Genomic DNA, 20,437 nt, shown 5'->3' with positions numbered 1-20,437 from the left:
TTCCCTGATTGTTTTAGACACACACACACATACATTTTTTTTTCAAAATACCAATATTAGCATGACCTTTATTCTTTCATCCTCTGCATGAAATCTTAGTCCAATCATATAGTTTTTAATCAGAAGAACAATCTTATCTCAGGATCAAAATGTGCAGGCCAGCAATACAGTAAAAATTACAAACTCTCATCTAATTTAGGATTTCTCCTTTGCCCCAGCTCAGCACTGCTTGGGGCCTGGTGTCTGAAGCCTGCAGGGAAGAAAGAACAAGATCACCTCCTTCTCACCCTGCTCACATGCATTAAGACCGATTAGCAGCTGATTTTTGGCCTTTTCAGGGCTAAGGCATGGGAAGAGGGGTTGAAGGGAAAGGCACAGTTGTGCACGGCAGGTACATACATGACTGTCACTGGAGTTCTCTGTGTTTGGTGGATGTTTGTAGTTGACTCTTTCTCTGGCAAGATACTTTGGTAGGATTCTTGGGGATATTTCACTGGGAAGCCCCAACTGTAATCCTGCAATGCAGGTGATGCCTCTCTTCTTTTCTTGACTCCTTAGCCTCTGGACTTCCAGTGGTCAGCCCTATTCAGACTCCCTCTGTTGGACCACAATGCCTTCTAAGCTGTCCTCATAGGTGGAACCATTTTAAAAGAGAAAGAAGGAAATTTTTTATTGACATAAATAGCTTCAGAAGAGTGCTCAAATTAAAGGTGTAGATCTTAATGAATTATCACTAAGCAAACCATGGAAACCTTGTTACCATCACCCAGGTCAAAAAAATTTTCAAATCATTAGCTTTCCAAAAGTCCCCTTGCACCCCTTCTAATCACTCCCTAAAAGTAACTACCATCCTGGCTTCTAACATCATAGATAGTTTTAACTGTTTTGGAACTTTATATTAATGGAGTCATACATCTTCCTGTGTCTAGTTCTTTCATGTAACATTATACTCATAGAGTCCATTCACATTTTTGCATGGGCTAGACATTCATTCTCATTACTGTATGATGCATTGAATGAGCAAAATAGAGTTTGTTTATACTTTATTCTGTAGATGATCATTTGGGTTGTTTTTAATTTGGGACTATTTATGAACACTGTTTCTATAAATATTCTGGTACAATTTTTTTATATGTGCATACCTATCCTTACAAGATAAGTTTTGTATGTGCCTCTCTGAGGATCCTGGGAATTTCACTGGTGCTGGACCAGTATTTGTTCCATGGCGCAGGTTTATACACCGTGTGGTAGTGAAAATCATCTCCCATAAAGACCAAGATTTTTGTTTTTTTGTTTGTTTGCTGTTTTTAGTCATGGATAATAACTCCTCTCCCAAGTCAAAGTTTTGGACAGATTCCTGGCTTTGATGAAATATTCTTTAAAAAATATTTTTAAAATATTCTTGGTAGTGTTTTTGAGCACTATTTTCATGAATAAGACAGCCTTTAGAGAGTCTCCATTTTGCGCAAACCTCAGTTCCTGCCCCTTTCTCCCATTAAGCCTGATGTCACATATCCCAAACACTCGTGGGCTTCAAACCCCAGCTCTTGGCTCCTAGATCCTATATCTGCATCTGAAATGTTTTTGCATTACTGCAAAGTTCACTCAAGTTTACCCCTCTGGCTTTCATATCTTTCTTTATCCTGACTTGTGAAATTCCCTTCCTTCCTCCCTCCCTCCCTTCCTTCCTTTGCTCTTCCTTGACTGTAATTTGACAGCATGCTTCTACCATAGTTTATCCACTATTTGTGTATTTGTGGTGGAAAGAGTGTTCTCATTTGCACTAGCTTATATTATCACCTCAAGCCCAAATTTTGGTGGGTTATATCATACTTTTTCTTCTTTGCTCCTTTATCTGTTGAACATATACTCATTTCTCCTGTCATTTTGCTACATATTTACCCCTCCTTTTCATAAAAAGCCATGAAAAATTGTAACTTCTAGCAAACTAAATTGAAATGTGTTCACTTGTGCTCGGAGAGGCAACACAAATACTATAGATTTCTTATTTTAAAGGTAAATTTCTTTCTAGTTTATAATAGATTCATTTCAATTAAAATGGAATTTTATTTGTCCTGTATCTAAAATTTTTGTACATCACTAGACAAATAAAATGATCATATTTTAATAGTGCTAATCACATTTTAATAGTGCTTTTATTTTCCCAGAATATGATTTTTTAAATAATAGTAACACTTGGAGTTATATTAAAATGTTAAATATAGAGACCAATTAGAAACAGTATATAAATATAAACATTCAATAATCCCTATTTTACATTGTTAAACATACGTTTTTTCAGAGATAGTTTAAAATATTTATGTTTTTGCAAAGTTAGATATTAAAAATAAGCTTGTTAAAGGCTCTACATGTAACTTATTGTTTACTGGTATAAAAAGGCAAGGAATTTACTGAAATAAAAGGCATTCTGTAAGAAAAATAAATGTTGAAAGGTGGTAAATAAAAATCTGGAGCAAGTGATTTTTATGACAATAAGTGAAATATTATTATAGATCTTATATTGTTGATTATAAATATATTTATGACTGTTGGTGAAATAATGCATATAATTAGGTTTACATGTATTCAACAAACATTTACCAAACTCTTATTAGACACAAGGATCTAAAGACTTAGTTTCTACTCTCACAGAGTGTAGGGGAAACAGGCACACAACATTTATAAGAGGAAGATATGGAATGTGCAGTTGCACAACAGAAGAAAATCCACACCTTTCTAGGATCAGTCAGTTAAGACCAGAATTGAAAGATGAGTAAGAGTTTGCCAAGCAGATAAATTTGGAAAAGGGAGGAGAGTCATAGAGACATTAGAGAGTTTGGGGAAATACAATGATGTTGTACAATGTAGTACAACTGGAGCATAAAGAAAATAAGAGAGTAAGTAATTAAAAAGAAAAGACATAATAGTTAGTACTCACCTTTCACTTTTCCCACCATAAAGATGGTAAGAGGTTTTCCAAGGAGAAAGAAAAAATGGTGCTCTATTACAGACTTCAGGTCGTAGTTCTCTGGTTTTCAACAGGGGCAAATGCTGTATATATTAAGAGGGAGATGTAGATAGTATCTCTTAGTTGGGTAAACTCTTCTATTGTTGATCATTATGCCCTTCTTTCTCTTTGTGGTGACCCATAGCTTATAAATACTCCTGAATGTCTTGTAACTCCTGAGGGTGATGGTGTAGGTAGACAGCAAGGACGTTAGAAAGTAGAATGCATAGAGTAGTTTAATACAGTGACTTTTTATAGACTCATTGTATAGTGACAATGTTATGTTGGACTGTGGAGAAGCAGCAATATGCAATTTGAACCATCAATCTGTGACTTACGAGAAATCAGCAAGTGGATCTGGACGTGAATGGGTTTTTCAAAGCCAGGATATAAATTTGGGACTACTGTCTGAAGAAAAGTGGTAGCAACATACATTATGTTGGATTTGCACCCACCAGAGTTTAGTATTTTGCAGACTTCCCGGATAATTTTGTAACAGAGCCAATGCTTTTAGGTGTGAACTTTCTTCATCTGCATATACAGCCAGGTACTTGGTGGATTGATGCATGTGATGGAGTGCTCCTTTCTACATCCCTTGCCTTCTTGGTGGCTCTGAGTCCAGGCCAAGTGTTGTGGTAGGAGGCAGGCCTGGGCCCCATGCCAGCTTATTTTAGTCATCTCTAGTTGGGATTGGCTGGCTGCAACATTTCTTAAGCCAAAAGATCTCTTAGAGAAGATTAACCTCTAACTATACCCCCTATATTCACTTGCATGATGCTGTAGCTGCTTTGCAGTTTCGACAGCCCAAAATTAGTGTTAAATGTAACCATAGCTTAGAGTGGACTGAGCTTCCAGATTTCATTGCCATTCCATTCTTTATATGAATCTATGTTGATATGAGTCATGCCAATTCCTCAAGGTAGTGACTTCATGCCGGTAGCTTTAATTACCAGAGATATTCCTTCCCATCAAACATCAAATCTTGAAATGCTTATCATTTTTGCCCCCAAGAGTTATAAGGATTGCATTCTAGTTGGTAACTATAATTTCTTTATTTACACTTAAATATATATTTCAATTTATATAGAACTTGTTATCAATCCTTTCACACCAGACTTCTTCTCTCATGCATTCTCTATTATAACTCATCTATTGTTGGCTAGGTTACATCTTTAGGAATCTCTTTAGGAAGAGTAGTATATCAGGGCCTTATTTCCTGATTTTACGCATATTTGAGAATGTCTTTCAGTTGCCTTTAAAAGCGAATAACTTGGCTAGGTACAAAATTCTTGGGTCATATCTAGAACAGATCTACCTGTATTTGGCATTTAAGGATGTGATAATAATCATAATTGTAGTAGACAGTCATTAAGTACTTGCTATATACCAGACTATTCTAAGCTCTTACATGAGCTCATTTAGTCCTTAAATGTGGCCCAAGGTACTAACATGATCTTCCTTTTACTTGCCATAGGTCACCAAGCTAATAAGTAGTGAGGTTGAATTTCAAACTTAAGCAGTATTGCTCCAAAGTTCATACTCTTAACTTCCTATACAACTTCTTGGGTTAATTAAGCTAAAATGTCTAGTTGTGTGACCTTAAGCATGTTACTTAACTTATCTGTGCCTCAGTTAATTTTATAAAATGGGAGTAATAATACCTCCCAAGATTGTTGTGATGATTAAATGAGTTAATATATGCAAATAGATTGTAACAGTGCCTAGCACATAGTAAGTGCTTAGTAATTGTCTGTTGTTATTATTATTAGCTTACAGATTGTAGGTTTCAGATATGAGCTTTGAACAAGCAATCTGACTTCAGTAACTGCTCTTCAGCACTGCAGTGTCAGCAGTTAAGATGGCATTTCAACTAATTGGGGAAAAGGGATTATTCAAAAACCAGTGTTGGGACATACTCAATAAACACTAAATATTTGTTGAATTAATGAGGATTTTGTAAAAGTGTATATATATTTACTTAACAAATGTTAACAAATAGATGTTAAATACCTTCTAGGTCTGTATAAGCAGACGGGAAGAAAACACAAAACTGAAAATAGTTGCATGATAATGAGATTGTAGATGATTTTCTGTTTTGAATTTCCTTAATTTGTTACAAAATTTCTCTGATGATACAATTTATGAAATGAACAATTTGACCAGATAATCACTAAATTCTTTTTCATATATTTTAAGTTGAGGTACCTACAGAGAGGTAGTTGGAATGTCAGAGCTCAGGATGAGATTTTGGAGCCATGCAGAGATGATGAGACTACCCACCTAGTGTGTACAGTGGAGTACAACGTATAAGGAATAGACAAAGGAAGAGGGATCAGCAGTGGGAACTTAAACTGAACTGTTGTAAAGAAGATGAAAAGTCAGAAGAGACATGCTTCAAATAAAATGGGGGACAGTTGTGGAGAGAAATCACCCACGACAAATTGTACAGAAAGTCAAGGAAGAATTCACTGTATTTAGGAATGAAGAAATCTTTGACGACGTTACTTCACTTTATAAGAACAGTGAATGTATAAGCCAAATTACAGTATGCTGAGGAGTAAAGGAAATTGAATAAAGACTGCAAATGTAGATGACTTTTTCAACAACTTAGATGACAAAGAAAGGGATGAAGTCAAGGAGACTTTAGAGTGAGACAGTTTTTTTTTTTTTTTCCTTGATGCTGGAATTTTTGAAATGGAAAAACTTGAGGAGAAAGGAGGGCATCATTGGAGGGGCAGAAAATAAAGATTTTAGGAGAGAAAGGGGGAAATGGATGGTGAAGATTTGAAAGCAGGTAGGAAGGAATGGTTTCAGGAACAGACTGAGTGCCCTCTAATGGGGACTCTTTGAAACACAGAAAGGAGTGCTGTTGTAAATCATTTAAGAAACAGAAATGAGAAAACTCAGCAGCATTGCAGCTGTTGATGGTTCAGGATTTTTTTCTGGATATTCATGACAGAGGAGTAGAGAGTAGAACAGCCTCCCTTCAAGCAACAATTACATCTCTGACACTGTTTGTTTAAGTTTGTTCTCTGGATAGCATGGAAAATCTTGCTTTCTATTGTCTGTTCTCTCATTCCTGGAATAAACCCCACTTGATCATGGTGTATGATCCTTTTAATGTGCTGTTGGATTCTGTTTGCTAGTATTTTGTTGAGGATTTTTGCATCTATGTTCATCAGTGATATTGGCCTGTAGTTTTCTTTCTTTGTGACATCCTTGCCTGGTTTTGGTATCAAGGTGATGGTGGCCTCGTAGAATGAGTTTGGGAGTGTTCCTTCCTCTGAAATTGTTTGGAAGAGTTTGAGAAGGATGGGTGTTAGCTCTTCTCTAAATGTTTGATAGAATTCGCCTGTGAAGCCATCTGGTCCTAGGCCTTTGTTTGTTGGAAGATTTTTAATCACAGTTTCAATTTCAGTGCTTGTGATTGGTCTATTCATATTTTCGATTTCTTCCTGATTCAGTCTTGGCAGGTTGTGCATTTCTAAGAATTTGTCCATTTCTTCCAGGTTGTCCATTTTATTGGCATAGAGTTGCTTGTTCTCTCTTCTTGTGAGAAATCAGTGTAGAGTCTAGATAAATGATGATAGATCAATAGATAAATAGATAAAATTACACACACTTTTACTTCCACACTCACACCTGCAGCCTGCAAATATAACTTGTGGAAAAAAATTAAACCATAGTTAGATCAGAAAGTAGCATGCAGTACATTCTGCTCATCTAGAGGGCATGGATGTGAAGCTTCATAACTGCCCTTTATTAGGAGGAAAGCTCAATGCCCAGGACTCCTAAACAAGAGAATGAACAGTAGTATGTGAGAGTGCATGAATATAAGTTTGTGGAGGAATACATTTTTAAGAAAAGACTATCTGTTCTTATCCAAAAATGCTCCAGGTCAAGAACCATTTTGTTATTAGCTATCCCATAGACATGGCCTTTTTGCCATTCGCCATTGGAGCATAACCTTTTCCCTGCTCAGTTAAGCACACATTTAAGGTACCTCTGTGTTCCTGTATTACAAACTTTGGCCAAAAGAGTGGATCTGATTTTAATGTAGACTAATACAAAATATTATAGGAAAATTCCATAATTTTTAAAATTATTTTTTATGTTTAAGTATGCTGATGATGTTAAAAGTGTCACAGTCTGTTTCATAGGAATTTTTTGGAAAATAAGAAGTGCCAAAGCAGTAAATTTTCTAGTTAATAAATATTTACATGTTTAAGCTGAAAAATTTTTTTCATTTTTGTTTAAGTAAGTCAGATTGCTCCATGCCTTATTAAATATAACATATTTTTGGTTTAAATAATCATCATCGTTGAATATTAAATTCTTATTCCAGACTTTTTGAAGGGTATAAGTGGTTTCCCCTACACAAAATAACCCCAGGATCACGTTTTACCCTTATTTTTTTTATAATTCTTCTGTCCTCTTCTTAATCGAATTCTTCTCATTGTTTTAAATATTTCTCCCTTTGTCATTTTTTCTATTATCCTGTTTTCTAATTTGTAGCCAAAATAAAGCAGACAATAAAGTCAGTACAGTTAATGACATTTTTTTTTTACATGCTCTTCAAATTCATGAGGTCCTTTAAGAGTGAGCTAGCTCCAGGATTTTAAGAATTAAACACACAGGTTTTATAAAAAGCCTATTACAGAGACGTCTTTAATTGTCTGTATCTGTTTTCTTGAAGGTTTATATGTCAAAAAGAAAAGGTTTTACTAGAACTTGCCTATCTTAACACACTAATGCTTATCAGCCACATATAGCTAATCTTTAAATAACAATGATCTAAGAGAATTCTGATGCTGATGCCATTAGTAAGATGCACAGAAATTTTTTACAAAATATTTTAAAGGAGTCCTATAATTGGTTTCTAAGCTGTGTTTCCCCTCATTTAGGCTCCTGAAGGCATGGGTAAAGTATTAAGCAAGTTTGGAGCATTACCAGCATTCAGCTATTCAAGCAAGAGGCTGGCTGAGACAGTCATGCACTTGCTAATGTGCACCTCTCCTCTTTTTCAGTTGTCACTGCATAAACTTTCCAGCGGTCTTTAGATATTATAAAAATAATTTTTACTTTTTTGTTTTTTAGGGCAGCATAACTACTTATGTGCTGGAAGAAACGACTGCATTGTTGATAAAATCCGCAGAAAAAACTGCCCAGCATGTCGTCTTAGAAAGTGCTGTCAGGCTGGCATGGTTCTTGGAGGTAATGATGATGTTTTCATCAATAACATACTGTCTGATATTTACATTATACGACGGTGGGTCAGAAAATCCTAGTTTTCTTATTTCTGTCTTGATTATTGGTGTCTGGATGAAGCAATCAATACCATCTCATTAATGCTGTGGATTTCCAGCATGTTGAAGTTTGTTATAGAGAAGTAGTAAACATCCATTTGTCTATAATGCCTATAAGAAGATGTTATGGGATGTTCACCAACCTCTCATTAAGTGACATGGTTGGAGTTTAGGCTCTGCTACTCACTGCCTATGCAGTCTTGAGTAAGTCACCAACCCTTTCTGAGCATCAGTCTCTTTGTCTATAAAATGAGAATAATGAAGTCTCTTCCAGCTCAAAAACTGACTCCATGAATTGGTTAAGTATATTAATCTCCATCCCTTCCTCTCTCTATCAACCTCTCCCTTTCTATTTCCCTCCCCCATTCTCTTTAAGTAACTAGACATTGCACACTCACACTTACCGGGCACTATTTTAAGTTCTGGCAGTGTTAGCAGCAAACAAAATGGACCAAATCCCTGTCTTCATGGAGCTTACACTCTGGGGGGAGGAGCAATAAATATATATGTCAAATGATGATAAGTGTTGTGGAATGTATTATGCAGCGTCAGTTAATGGGGAGTATCAGAGGAGAATCACTCCTGAGCCCTTTACTCTGATTAATATTTTCATTTTATTTAGTCATTTCCTAAAACAATAATGTCTCTGAAATCCTGAGTTGGATGTTGTAGTTATAATTTTCCTAACACAGGTTTAAAAAATTCACAAGTATTTAAATATATATTCAGTATACCACCTAACACAGATCATGTACCATAAATGGTATGTGTTACCTTGTGAGAAGGAGTGTATGAGACCAATATGTTTTGAATGCCCACTGTGTTAAGCACCCTGCTTAGTTCTGTCTTTGCTGCCTGTGAACATGATACAGTCTAATCAGTAATAAAATAATTATCAAACAGAACAGTAGGTGATTTAAGAGAAGTTCCAAACATTACTATGCAAGTAGAGCAAAAGAATGAATTAATTCTATCTGAGGGAGTTGGCAAAAGCTTCAGAGAGGAGGCTTTCAAAGAGTGAATAGAAACTTTATAAGTGGAAAAGGAGAAAGGTATTTACAATGAAAAACAATGCATTCAGTGATGATTTTTCTGGAAAGTCAACTGTTTACTGGGAACAGCAAGAAATGAAGCTTGAAAACTATCTTGGGCCAGCTGGGATCTGGAGTTTGAACTCTATTCTGTATGCAGTGGAAAGAGTGATCTTTCTAATAAACCATCTGTGGACCATCCATGGGATAAAGCCCAGATTTCTAAATGCAGCACATGGGCCCTTTCATCACCTAGCAACTGCTCTCTCTTTTTCTAAGCCCTACTTTTTCTAAGCCCCACCAATCCTTGGGGAACCCAACACTCCAGTCACCAACTTTCACCGGTCTTTGCACACATTTGACTTTTTCCTGCACCGTTCTCCTTTCACTCCTTGTGAACTGTAACATATCCTTCATATTAAGCTCAAGTGTCACAATTTTTGTGAAATCTTCCCATCACATCACCCCAGTCAGTGCAGGGGCAGGGGTTTTGTGGGGACACAGTTCAAAGTAGTGCTTTTCATATCTGGAGAGGTTGAAAGCCCTTGAGCCAGCCTGGATTGGACCTTGCCCTGATTGTACTTGCTTCAGCATTCCTACCCTTGCAATGCAAGGTTGACCAAAGTGGAAGTCATGAGACCCAGCCACCCTACCCCAGCCCACATGAGGCACCAAGAATTCACTCTCTTCCCATAGCTTCTTGTATACTCTCGTTATAGTACTCACCTCATTGCTTTATAACTGTTTACTGGTATCCCATTCAAGGATTTTCTCCTAATCCAAGATGGAATTGTTTGCAAGCAGGAATTTCATTTTGGTGTTTTACCACCAAAGTACTTGTTTAAGAAGTGCTCACTAAAGATTTGTGACTATTATTTTTTTCGTTTCTTTTTATGGCTGAGTAATATTCCATTGTATATATGTGCCACATCTTCTTTATCCATTCATCCGATGATGGACACTTAGGTTGTTTCCATCTCCGGGCTATTGTGAATAGAGCTGCTAAGAACATTTTGGTACATGACTCTTTTTGAATTATGGTTTTCTCAGGGTATATGCCTAGTAGTGGGATTGCTGGGTCATATGGTAGTTCTATTTTTAGTTTTTTAAGGAACCTCCATACTGTTCTCCATAGTGGCTGTACCAATTCACATTCCCACCAGCAGTGCAAGAGTGTTCCCTTTTCTCCACACCCTCTCCAGCATTTATTGTTTCTAGATTTCTTGATGATGGCCATTCTGACTGGTGTGAGATGATATCTCATTGTAGTTTTGATTTGCATTTCTCTAATGATTAATGATGTTGAGCATTCTTTCATGTGTTTGTTGGCAGTCTGTATATCTTCTTTGGAGAAATGCCTATTTAAGTCTTCTGCCCATTTTTGGATTGGGTTGTTTGTTTTTTTGCTATTGAGCTGCATGACTATTATTTTGAAGTCATTTGAAGTTCAGGTCTCTATACATTCTTGAACATGAAGTCCAACTGTAGTCATTTCCAGGACACAAGAAAGAGTGTTTGGAGGAGACAAAGGGGATATGGTCTAATGTAGTGTTTTTCACTTTGAGGAAGCGTGCGAGCCCTTGAAGCAGTCTTCCATTCCATGATTGCATTTATTTTAATGGTCTTACTATTATAATGGAAACGTGATTTAAGATGGACCAAAGTAAAAATGATGAGACACCCAGCCACTGAGAAATTTGGGTTTGTTCAGAAGAGAAACTTGTGTTCCAGCCATCAGCAAGACAGATGCTCAGTAAGAAATAGAGTAACAAGGAGAAGAGAACTTCAGAGAAGACTCAGAACTGGGATGAAAGGGGAGGATGTCCATTCCAGGGACATAGTCTAAAGTAGCATCAGAGCAGGGTCAGCAGCAAGACCACAGAGCTGTTGTAGTTGACTTCAGCCCCAGCCTCAGAGATTAGAAAGAGAAATAGGCAGAAATATGAGCATATTGTCCTTAATTTTCTTGTGTTCCCATCACGTTTGCAAGGTTCTCTCTTACCATCCTGTGTCTCAGTTCTCCTGAAATCTTATGGATTTTTCTCCCCTTGCATAATTTGTTTCAATCAGTAAACTACCTTTTATTGCTGGTGACCATAAAGTTTATCATTGAAATCAGGATACAGCTGAGAATAAAATGGAGCATAGGAATAATTAAACTAGTATAACAGATGTAACCTGAAACTGTCCCAGGCTATCTGGAACACAGGGAAAGTCCCCCATTTTTCCAATTAGAAGATGCAGATGTGTCCTGACTAAAATGAATATGTAAACTTCTGGGAATGTAGCTGAAATAATCGAGTGTTTACTTATATAATATTTCATTTATTATTTTAGTTAAACACAAATATTTTAATTACATACAAAAATCTATTGATTTTCTACTCTCACATTTTATAAACAGTTTTATACCAACTAATTTCACAAACCTTTGGCAGCAGGACCTTTGCTCCAGTAGAGCCATTTTTTAAGTCAGCTAATCATTTCCCAGAGTTCATCAGCATTTTATCTAAAATGTTTGATATGTAGCACTTCTTGAATTCATATACAGTAATAATAATATAATTGGAAATCTATCCTAAGACAAAAATACCTATTCATATAATATAACAGTTTTAATGATTGTCCTCTGTTTTTTTTGTGATTTCCCCATAAAATAAACACTTGCTGTATTATTTAATTATGGAATATATCAAGCCTACCAAAATATTAAATGAATAAACACCTATGTGTCCATCACTCAATTTTTAATATCAGATCATTTTTCATATTTTCTTCATTTTTGTTGTATTTTATAAGGAATAAGACATTACAGGCATTTTGAAACTTTTGATTTGTCCTTCCCTAAACCCATTAAGTTCATTTCTTATTCACAGATAACCAATATGCTGAATTATTGCTCAACATATTCATACTTGTAATTCTTGTATATGAATTCTTGAGTAATGCAGTACAGTACTGAATATTTCTAAACTTTATATACATGACATTACACTGTACATGTACTTCTTCAATTTGCTTTTTCACTCCATGTTGTGTTTTTGAGATTTGTTCATATTTGTACATGTAGCTAGGGTTACATTTTAACTTCTCTATGATACTTCATTTTACAAACATTCCATGGTGCTTTTCACTTTCTTCTATTAATGGATATTTATTTCTAATTTTTCATAATTATAAAATATGCAGCAATAAACATTCTTGTACCTGTATCTTTATGCATATATTTGAGAAGTTCTCTAGGCTGTATATCTAGAAAGGAATTAAGTCTGGTTCACTAAGATATTATGTACCTTCAAACTTACTAAATGTTACCTAATCACCAAATTACCCTCTAGAGTCTTTGCTTCCACCACTGTTTGAGAGTTCTTGTTATTATGCATCTACCTGTACTTGGTATTTTCAGACTTAAAAAATTTTCTAATTCGATGGTCATAAAATTTGTATCCAATTTCAGTTTAATTTTTGTGTCCTGGATTAGTGGTGAAAGCAAATATTGCTATCTTTATTGGCCATTTATATTTCCTGTTCCATGAATTAGCTGTTCATATTTATTGGCCATTTTTCAACTGGATTGTTTGTCTTTTTTCTTATTGATCCATACAACTTACCTCTATACTCTCTACACTAGTCCTTTGCAATCTAAGTCTTAAATTTTTGCCTTATTTATGATGTCTTTTTTCTAATTTTTATATAATCACATGTGTCAGTATTCTCCCTTTATATCTCTTAACCCTGAAATCATACAGATAATCTACTAAAAATCATCTAAAGTCTAATAAGTCTGTTTTTCACACTCATGTCCTTAACCTACCTACAAGTATCTTCTTAGGTAGGGAGGCAAGAATAAAACCTTATTTTCTATATGGATGACCAGTTGCCAGAGCACATTTATTGACACATTGTCTTCAATATGTTTTTGATAGTTCACTCCTGTAGAAGTAAAAATGTTCTCAGCCTTCACCCCCAACTCAGGTCTATTTATAAGCAAATTATACATATGTGTTACTATCAAATTATATTATATATTAGTGATGCTTAATTTCTTTTTATTTCCTTACTGAAAATATAAAAAGTAATTGTAATATTTTTCTGACAGTACTCCAATTACAAATTCCACTGGAATTTGTAATCCATTTCTGTTATATATCTAATTTCCTTATGTGTTTGCTTTTCTTTCTGGCTCCTCTGTTCTGTTCCATTGTATATACCTGCACCACTATCACACACTCTGAAATATTACAGGTATCAAGCTGCATATTGATACCTGGTAGAATAAGTCTCCTTAAGTTACACTTCTTCCAAATTGTTGGCTTTTGTTGTCCCTCTAAATTGTTCTTTTAAAATGATGCTTAAAAGGTTTATTCATAATGGTATCTAACACTTAAAACCATGAGTTCTTACCCCTGGGAATTAGCTATATATCAAAATTCTTTGCCTCTTTTTTTTTTCCATCAGATAACCTTTACAATCCTGTGGTCAGCATCACACGCTGAGAAATAGCATAGTGGTGCATTTAATTATTTCATAAGTAGGTTTGCACAGAGGTTTATTAGAAAGAAGCTGGCAGCACACCCTGATATGTTGCAGTCCTGATGTTGTTCTTCCTGGGATAGTCAGTGGTAAGAGTCTGCAAGTCAGTAACCTAACTCATGGAAACCAGGAAGAAGGTAGTCAATTTATTGGACTAGATACTAATTGCTAGTCCTGTAATAAATTTCTGAAGTAAGGGGGAGTGTACTTGTGGTCTACTGAGAATTACAACTTATTTTAAAAGACGATCGATAAGAGTTGCTTAAGGTTCAATTCTTCAATAATTAGAAGAGTTTCACCGAAGTAATAATTGCCTATACACTACTGAAAGTAGAGTCCATGTTCTCTTTCTCCCTTGTTTCCTTCCATCTTTCCTTCCTTTTTTCTTTCCTTCTTCATGTTTGTCACTTTTCTTAGGTTTCTCATTTCTAATAGAGTCCATTTGAATAACAAAAGATGTAACAGAAGAGAACGTTGACTATTGTAAATCATGCTGCAATGAGCATAGGAGTGCATATATCTTTTCAAGTAAGTATTTTTATTTTCTTCAGGTAAATACCCAGAAGTGGCATTGCTGGATAATATGGTAGTTCTATTTTAGTTTATTTGAACACCTTCATACTGTTTTCCACAGTGGCTGTACCAATTTACATTCCCACCAACAGTGCATGAAGGTTCCCTTTTCTCCATATCCTTACCAACACTTGTTATTTCTTGTCTTTTTGATGATAGCCATCCTGACAGGTGCGAGGAGATATCTCACTGCGGTTTTGATTTTCATTTCCCTGATATTAGTGATGTTGAGCACCTTTTCGTGGCCATCTGTATGTCTTCTTTGGAAAAATGCCTATTCAGATCCTCTACCTATTTTTTAATTGGATACATGATTTGCAAATATTTTCTCCCATTGAGGTAGTTGCCTTTTCATTGCAACATTATTTACAATAGCTACAACATGGAAACAACCTAAACTGTCCACTGGTGGGTGAATGGATAAAGAATATGTGGTGTATATTATATATATACAATGGAACATTATTCAACAATAAAAAGGTGGAATCTTACCATTTTTGGCAACATGGATGTCATGGGACTTAAGGGTATTATTCTAAGTGAAATAAGTCAGACAGAGAAAGACAAATACTGTATAATCTCACTTATATGTGGACCCTAAAAAAAATGAGCTCAAAGATACAGAGGACAAATTGTTTGATGAAAGAGGCAGGGGATGGGGGAGGGTGAAATGAATGAAAATGGCCAAAAGGTACAAACTTCCAGTTATGAAATAAATAAGTTATGGATATGTAATGTACAGCTTGGTGACTATAGCTCATAATACTGTATTGTATATTTGAAAGATTCTAAGAGAGTAGATCTTAAAAGTTCTTATCACAAAAAAAAATAGTTCCACAAATAATGAATCACCATGTGGTACGTCTAAAACTAATGTAATGTTATATGTCTATTTTATCTCATTAAAAAAAAAAGAGAGAGAACATTGAAAAACTTTTAAAAGAGTTAATAACCTTATGGTAGAATGTCAGAGATCAGAAATATTAATGTTTTTGACATGGCATGACATAGATTTGCAGATAGTTCTTATTTGCTTCAGCAGCTATGTTCTGATTATGAGAATTATGTTTGAGTTATTTGGTCTCTTAGTTATGTATGATTCTTGTTTTTAATGACTCACTTCCCTTACCTTCACCAGGTCACAGTGAACTTTTGCATTTTGTTCATTGCTGTACAGTACTGAGTAGGAAAGAGAGTTCACTCTAAAGGATGGTAATATATCTTCTAATTTAGGTGTTCTGCTTCTAACTTATTTCCTTTAGAAAACATTTTGTGTAATGACTCAGAAAAACGTTTTTCTGAAATGAATACAGCTCTGTATTTTGTATTTGTGGTAAAAATGCTAAACTATTATAAAATAATTTCAAAAATAAGTAGCTTTCTACATAAAGGAGTGATTAAATGCATAGTTATATTTGCTGATTTTTTTTAAAGCTGGAGACTATTTTTATGGGTTTGTTTTTGTTTTGTTGGTAGAGAGCCTTATCCTCAAATTTTAAAAGGTTATGTTAGAAAGCAGTTTCTCTCTTACCTCCTCCTACACCTAGATTGGCCTCATTCTCTGGGCAAAGATAATAACTTTCTGGGCTGCAGAGTACAGGTTGTATGGTAAAGTTGGGGTTTTTTTTCTTTTTCTTTTTCTTTTTCCTCCTCCTACACTTGAAGACAACAAAGTCTCAATTTCTTTTCTGAAGAATTCCAAAATTCTTGAATTTGGGACACTTAACACCACCTTTTCTGGAAGTATAGATGCCTACTCTCTGCCTTTAATTACTATAAAAAATGAAATCTGCCCTCTCGAATGAAGGAATTGCTGTGGGTGATGCCTGCCACCTATCTCTTTAGAACTCTCCTGGTCTTCCTCTTATGAGCACCTCCTTTTCCAGCCAACCCCTCGTGTTTGCATCAGCACCCCCCAGATACAGTATCTCTCACACTGCTCCCCCACTCTACTGCATTGAAACCTGCAGCTAAATAATGTATTCTGGTCACTGTCTGATTGTTCACCCTAAACGCCATCCCATACGCACTCGATAAGGATATTCCTTAGAATATTTATTCTCACTTCTTTGCTTAAAGTTTTATGGGAGTTTTCAGGGACTGCTTTTATGGCTGCCATCCTGAACTGTTCAATTGTATCTATCAGTATCTACTATTCTCTAGACACACAAAAAGTCAGGATTGAAGGGAACAAAGATTCCCTTCCACTTGCAGTCTGATTTGTTTGAAAGATGGAGGTGTTTACTCTTTTAAAAACAACTCTAGGGCTTCCCTGGTGGCGCAGTGGTTGAGTCTGCCTGCCGATGCAGGGGACACGGGTTCGTGCCCCGGTCCGGGAAGATCCCACATGCCGCGGAGCGGCTAGACCCGTGAGCCCTGTCTGCTGAGCCTGCGCGTCCGGAGCCTGTGCTCTGCAACGGGAGAGGCCACAGCAGTGAGAGGCCCACATATGGCAAAATAAATAAATAAATAAATAAATTAAATTAAATTAAATTAAATAAAAACAACTCTAATATACTTGTTGGCAAGTACCTATTTTAATTTTATAGCTCCTATTCTCTAGTATTTTTTGAAGTATTTTGATATGGGAACTAGAATTAGATTCTGAAAAAGGGAAAGCAAACTAAGTCAGTGCTGTAAGGGGTTGTGAGAGCATAGTCCCATCAGTTGTGTGAACTGATCCCAGCAACATCATCCTTTTGCTAATCCAAAGTAACAACATGTATCTAGACATAACCTAATATTGGAATAGTTGCCTGTAAGTTCACCCTAATTACAGTAATGCTTATTATGATTCTCATAATATCAAAGGATTTGCACTATTACTTAATTGTCTGCTGAGCTTTACCCTCTATTTCCCCATTTGATTCTCAGAAAGCTTTCTGGCTGCCATGAAACTTACATTTCAGTATCCAACATAACATTCTTCTTTTGCTTCTCTGCAACAGGTCCAGTATTATCTCATGAGCACTTTATGTCTCCATTCAATATAAAATATTTTTGCCAAAAATAAAAAAAAATAGCAGAAAGAGAGGCCATGGCAAAGTAAACAGCACTCATTTCAGAACATAATCTAGAAATAATACTCATTATTATTTTATTCAGTCTAATATGTTTACGTACACGTTTAACTATTTGCTTGATTTATTTTCCTAACTCAGTGCTTCATTCAGTTTCTTTATTTTTGAAATAAACTTTTTATTTCTTCTGTGGGAATTTGTTAAAGTCATTTTTTTTCCACAGAAAATATCTTTATTTCAGTTTTTTGTTTTTTTGTTTTTGTTTTTTGGTTTTTTTTTTTTTTTCGTTTTTTGTTTGTTTGTTTGCAGTACGTGGGCCTCTCACTGTTGTGGCCTCTCCCGTTGCGGAGCACAGGCTCCGGACGCGCAGGCTCAGCGGCCATGGCTCACGGGCCCAGCTGCTCCGCGGCATGTGGGATCTTCCCGGACCGGGGCATGAACCCATGTCCCCTGCATCGGCAGGCGGACTCTCAACCACTGCGCCACCAGAGAAGCCCCAGTTTTATTTTTGAATAATAATTTTGCTGGTTATAAAATTTGGGGTTGACTTTTTTTTCCCTCTACACCTTAACAATGTCAGTCTATTGTCTTCCAGCTTGTATCATTTTTCCGAGAATTCTCCTGTATATCTAATATTTGTTTCTTTGAGGTAATATTTTCTCTATATTTGTAGAAAATGTTTTTATACTCGGTTCTTCAATTTCTCTGTAACATAACTAGTTATAAATTTGGTTTTATTTGTTCTGCTTGGAAATCATTGTGATTTCTAAATCTGAGAATCAATGTCTTTTATAAATTCCAGGAGCATTAAAACCATCCCAGTATTCTTCAAATATTGCTTCCCTCCTCATTGCCTCTTCCTCCCTCCAGACCACCTGTTAGACGTGTATTAGACTAGCACATTTATCTTCCATATCTCTTTATCCTTTCTAACATTTCCTGTATCGTTACCTTTCTGTGCTATGTTCTGTGAATTTCATCAGTTCTGTCTTCCAGTTCACCATTCTTTCATTTTAGTGATGGTAGTTTTTTTAAACATTCTACTTGGTTCTTTTATAAATGTGTCTATTTCTTTTTACTAGCTTTTCCATTTCTTGTGTTTTCATCCCTTATCATATATCTTTAATAATTATAAAATACCTATTGCAAATATTTGTATTCAATAATTTCAAGGTCTCATAACTCATGATTTGGTTATGCCATTCTGGTGTGGTGGTTTAAAAATATCCCTGATCATTTATAGGGTTTCCCAATGATTCTGGTATAAATACTCGCCTACAGTAAATTTCTGGCTGCCAATGGTTTAAACAACTGACTCTCAAAATTCCTGAACACTTAACAATAAGTTTTCACAAGCCAGTATGAGTCAAATCCAGAACACTATTCATTCTTTCTGCTACTTCTCACTCATTGTGTCCTTTGTGATTTTAATGTGGTTATAAACTCATGTTTGGCAGAGTTTAATTTTTTGTAAAAACCTATGTGGCCTTAATTGAGGGAGTTTCTCTCCAGAGAGAATTTTCATTTTATTCTTCCAGTTAACAGAGGGATTTCATCAGTGAAGGACCACTTTTCATATTCACTTTTTGCCTCTGGGTTTCCCATACCTTACAGGTAGAATAATTTCAAGCTGCATATCTGGGTGAGGGAGGCCTATGATTAAAAATGATCAAAGAAGAATTTTTTCACATACTGAGCCAAGGATGAAACAGACATGCTTCCTTTTCATGTCCTTTTGTCAGGGGATAAAGATGTTCTTCATTTTGGACTCCTTGATGTTTTGCTGACTTTTTGAGGAGCTTAGATATACATTTAAAATAATCTTGGTTATGTTTTGTCCATCATTTTTAGGTGTTCTGGAGAATATTGATGTTATTTAATTTTCTACATTTCCAATAAGAGAAGTTTATATAAAATTTTATGCCAATTCTAATCAAATACATTAACTACACCTTAAAATTTTTAATTTTATCAACAGTTAGAAAAGGATTTTCAAAACACCTCTAAGAGATAGTATAGCATTGTAATGAAGAGTAAGAGTATAGAGTCAGAACAAGTGGGGTTTTATTTTAATTTCTCCAATAATAGCTGCTGGACCTCAGGCACAGACATCTTTTATACCTCTTTATTTTCTTTTCTATTATGACCACATAATGAGAGTTATTATGAGGGTACATAAAATGATACATCTAAAGCATACAGCACAGTGGCTGGCATATAAAAATTTCTTAGTGGTACCTTAAAATATCCTTTATTCATAACATCATTTAATACAGACCCTATCATTGGCAGACTAAAGGTTTAACTAATGCAAAACAGATTCTTGTATCTTCTAAAAGTGTTTCATTATTTCTTTGCAAGAAGCATTGAAAAATCAGTGCAGGTATCTTGGAATTGAAATTAATTTACACAGTCATAGCTACTAGAGGTATTTAGTTAACATAATAGTTATTAAATAGTTATTGTATATACTTATTATATCAAACCATGTTTCCCATGGGAACATAATCTGAAAGGAATGGTATATGTTTTCACATGGGAGAAAAATTTTCTGAATGATTGAAAATATTCATTAATTGAAGATTTTTTGTTTTGGTTGTTTTCCTTTAGAGGAGAATGTTCTATTTATTTTGATTTTTAGAAGTGCTTTGATAAGCTGCTTGGGATAGAGCTGTGACCCTAGGAGCATGCTGGGTTACAAAAGATATTTGCTGATTTTATCCATCAAAGGCAAAGAGGAGAATTTGTGTGGCTTAAGATGAAGAGAAGGAGGTGGGAGAAGTGAGGTGAAAAAGGGAGGTGAAAGTGAGATGCTTACTGTGTGTACTACTTCCCTTGGCCTCCCAAATCTTCATGAAAATCCTATTACAACACGGTAAATGTGTATATGGCCCTTCTCCCTCAAATCTGTGTATAATGTTGTTGTCTTTTTTTTATTGAAGTGCAGTTGATTTACAATATCGTGTT

General features: G+C 35.4%; 1 protein-coding gene across 2 annotated transcripts in view; it reads left to right on the top strand.

Moving 5' to 3' along the window:
* The window catches only part of PGR (progesterone receptor), a gene marked incomplete at its 5' end in the record, with an annotated part of 99,957 nt that overhangs the window by 28,629 nt on the left and 50,891 nt on the right, over positions 1 to 20,437 (top strand). For both annotated transcript variants that reach the window (XM_082628491.1, XM_082628492.1), the window contains one exon: positions 8,105 to 8,221. In XM_082628491.1, coding sequence (XP_082484617.1) covers positions 8,105 to 8,221 — 117 coding nt within the window. The remainder of the gene's footprint in view (positions 1 to 8,104; positions 8,222 to 20,437) is intronic.

This window comes from Mesoplodon mirus (assembly GCF_964341445.2).
Source record: "Mesoplodon mirus genome assembly, chromosome: 7".
Taxonomy (NCBI): Eukaryota; Metazoa; Chordata; class Mammalia; order Artiodactyla; family Ziphiidae; genus Mesoplodon; species Mesoplodon mirus.
Note: the sequence above shows the minus strand (reverse complement) of the source record. Positions and strands in the feature narration are given on the sequence as shown.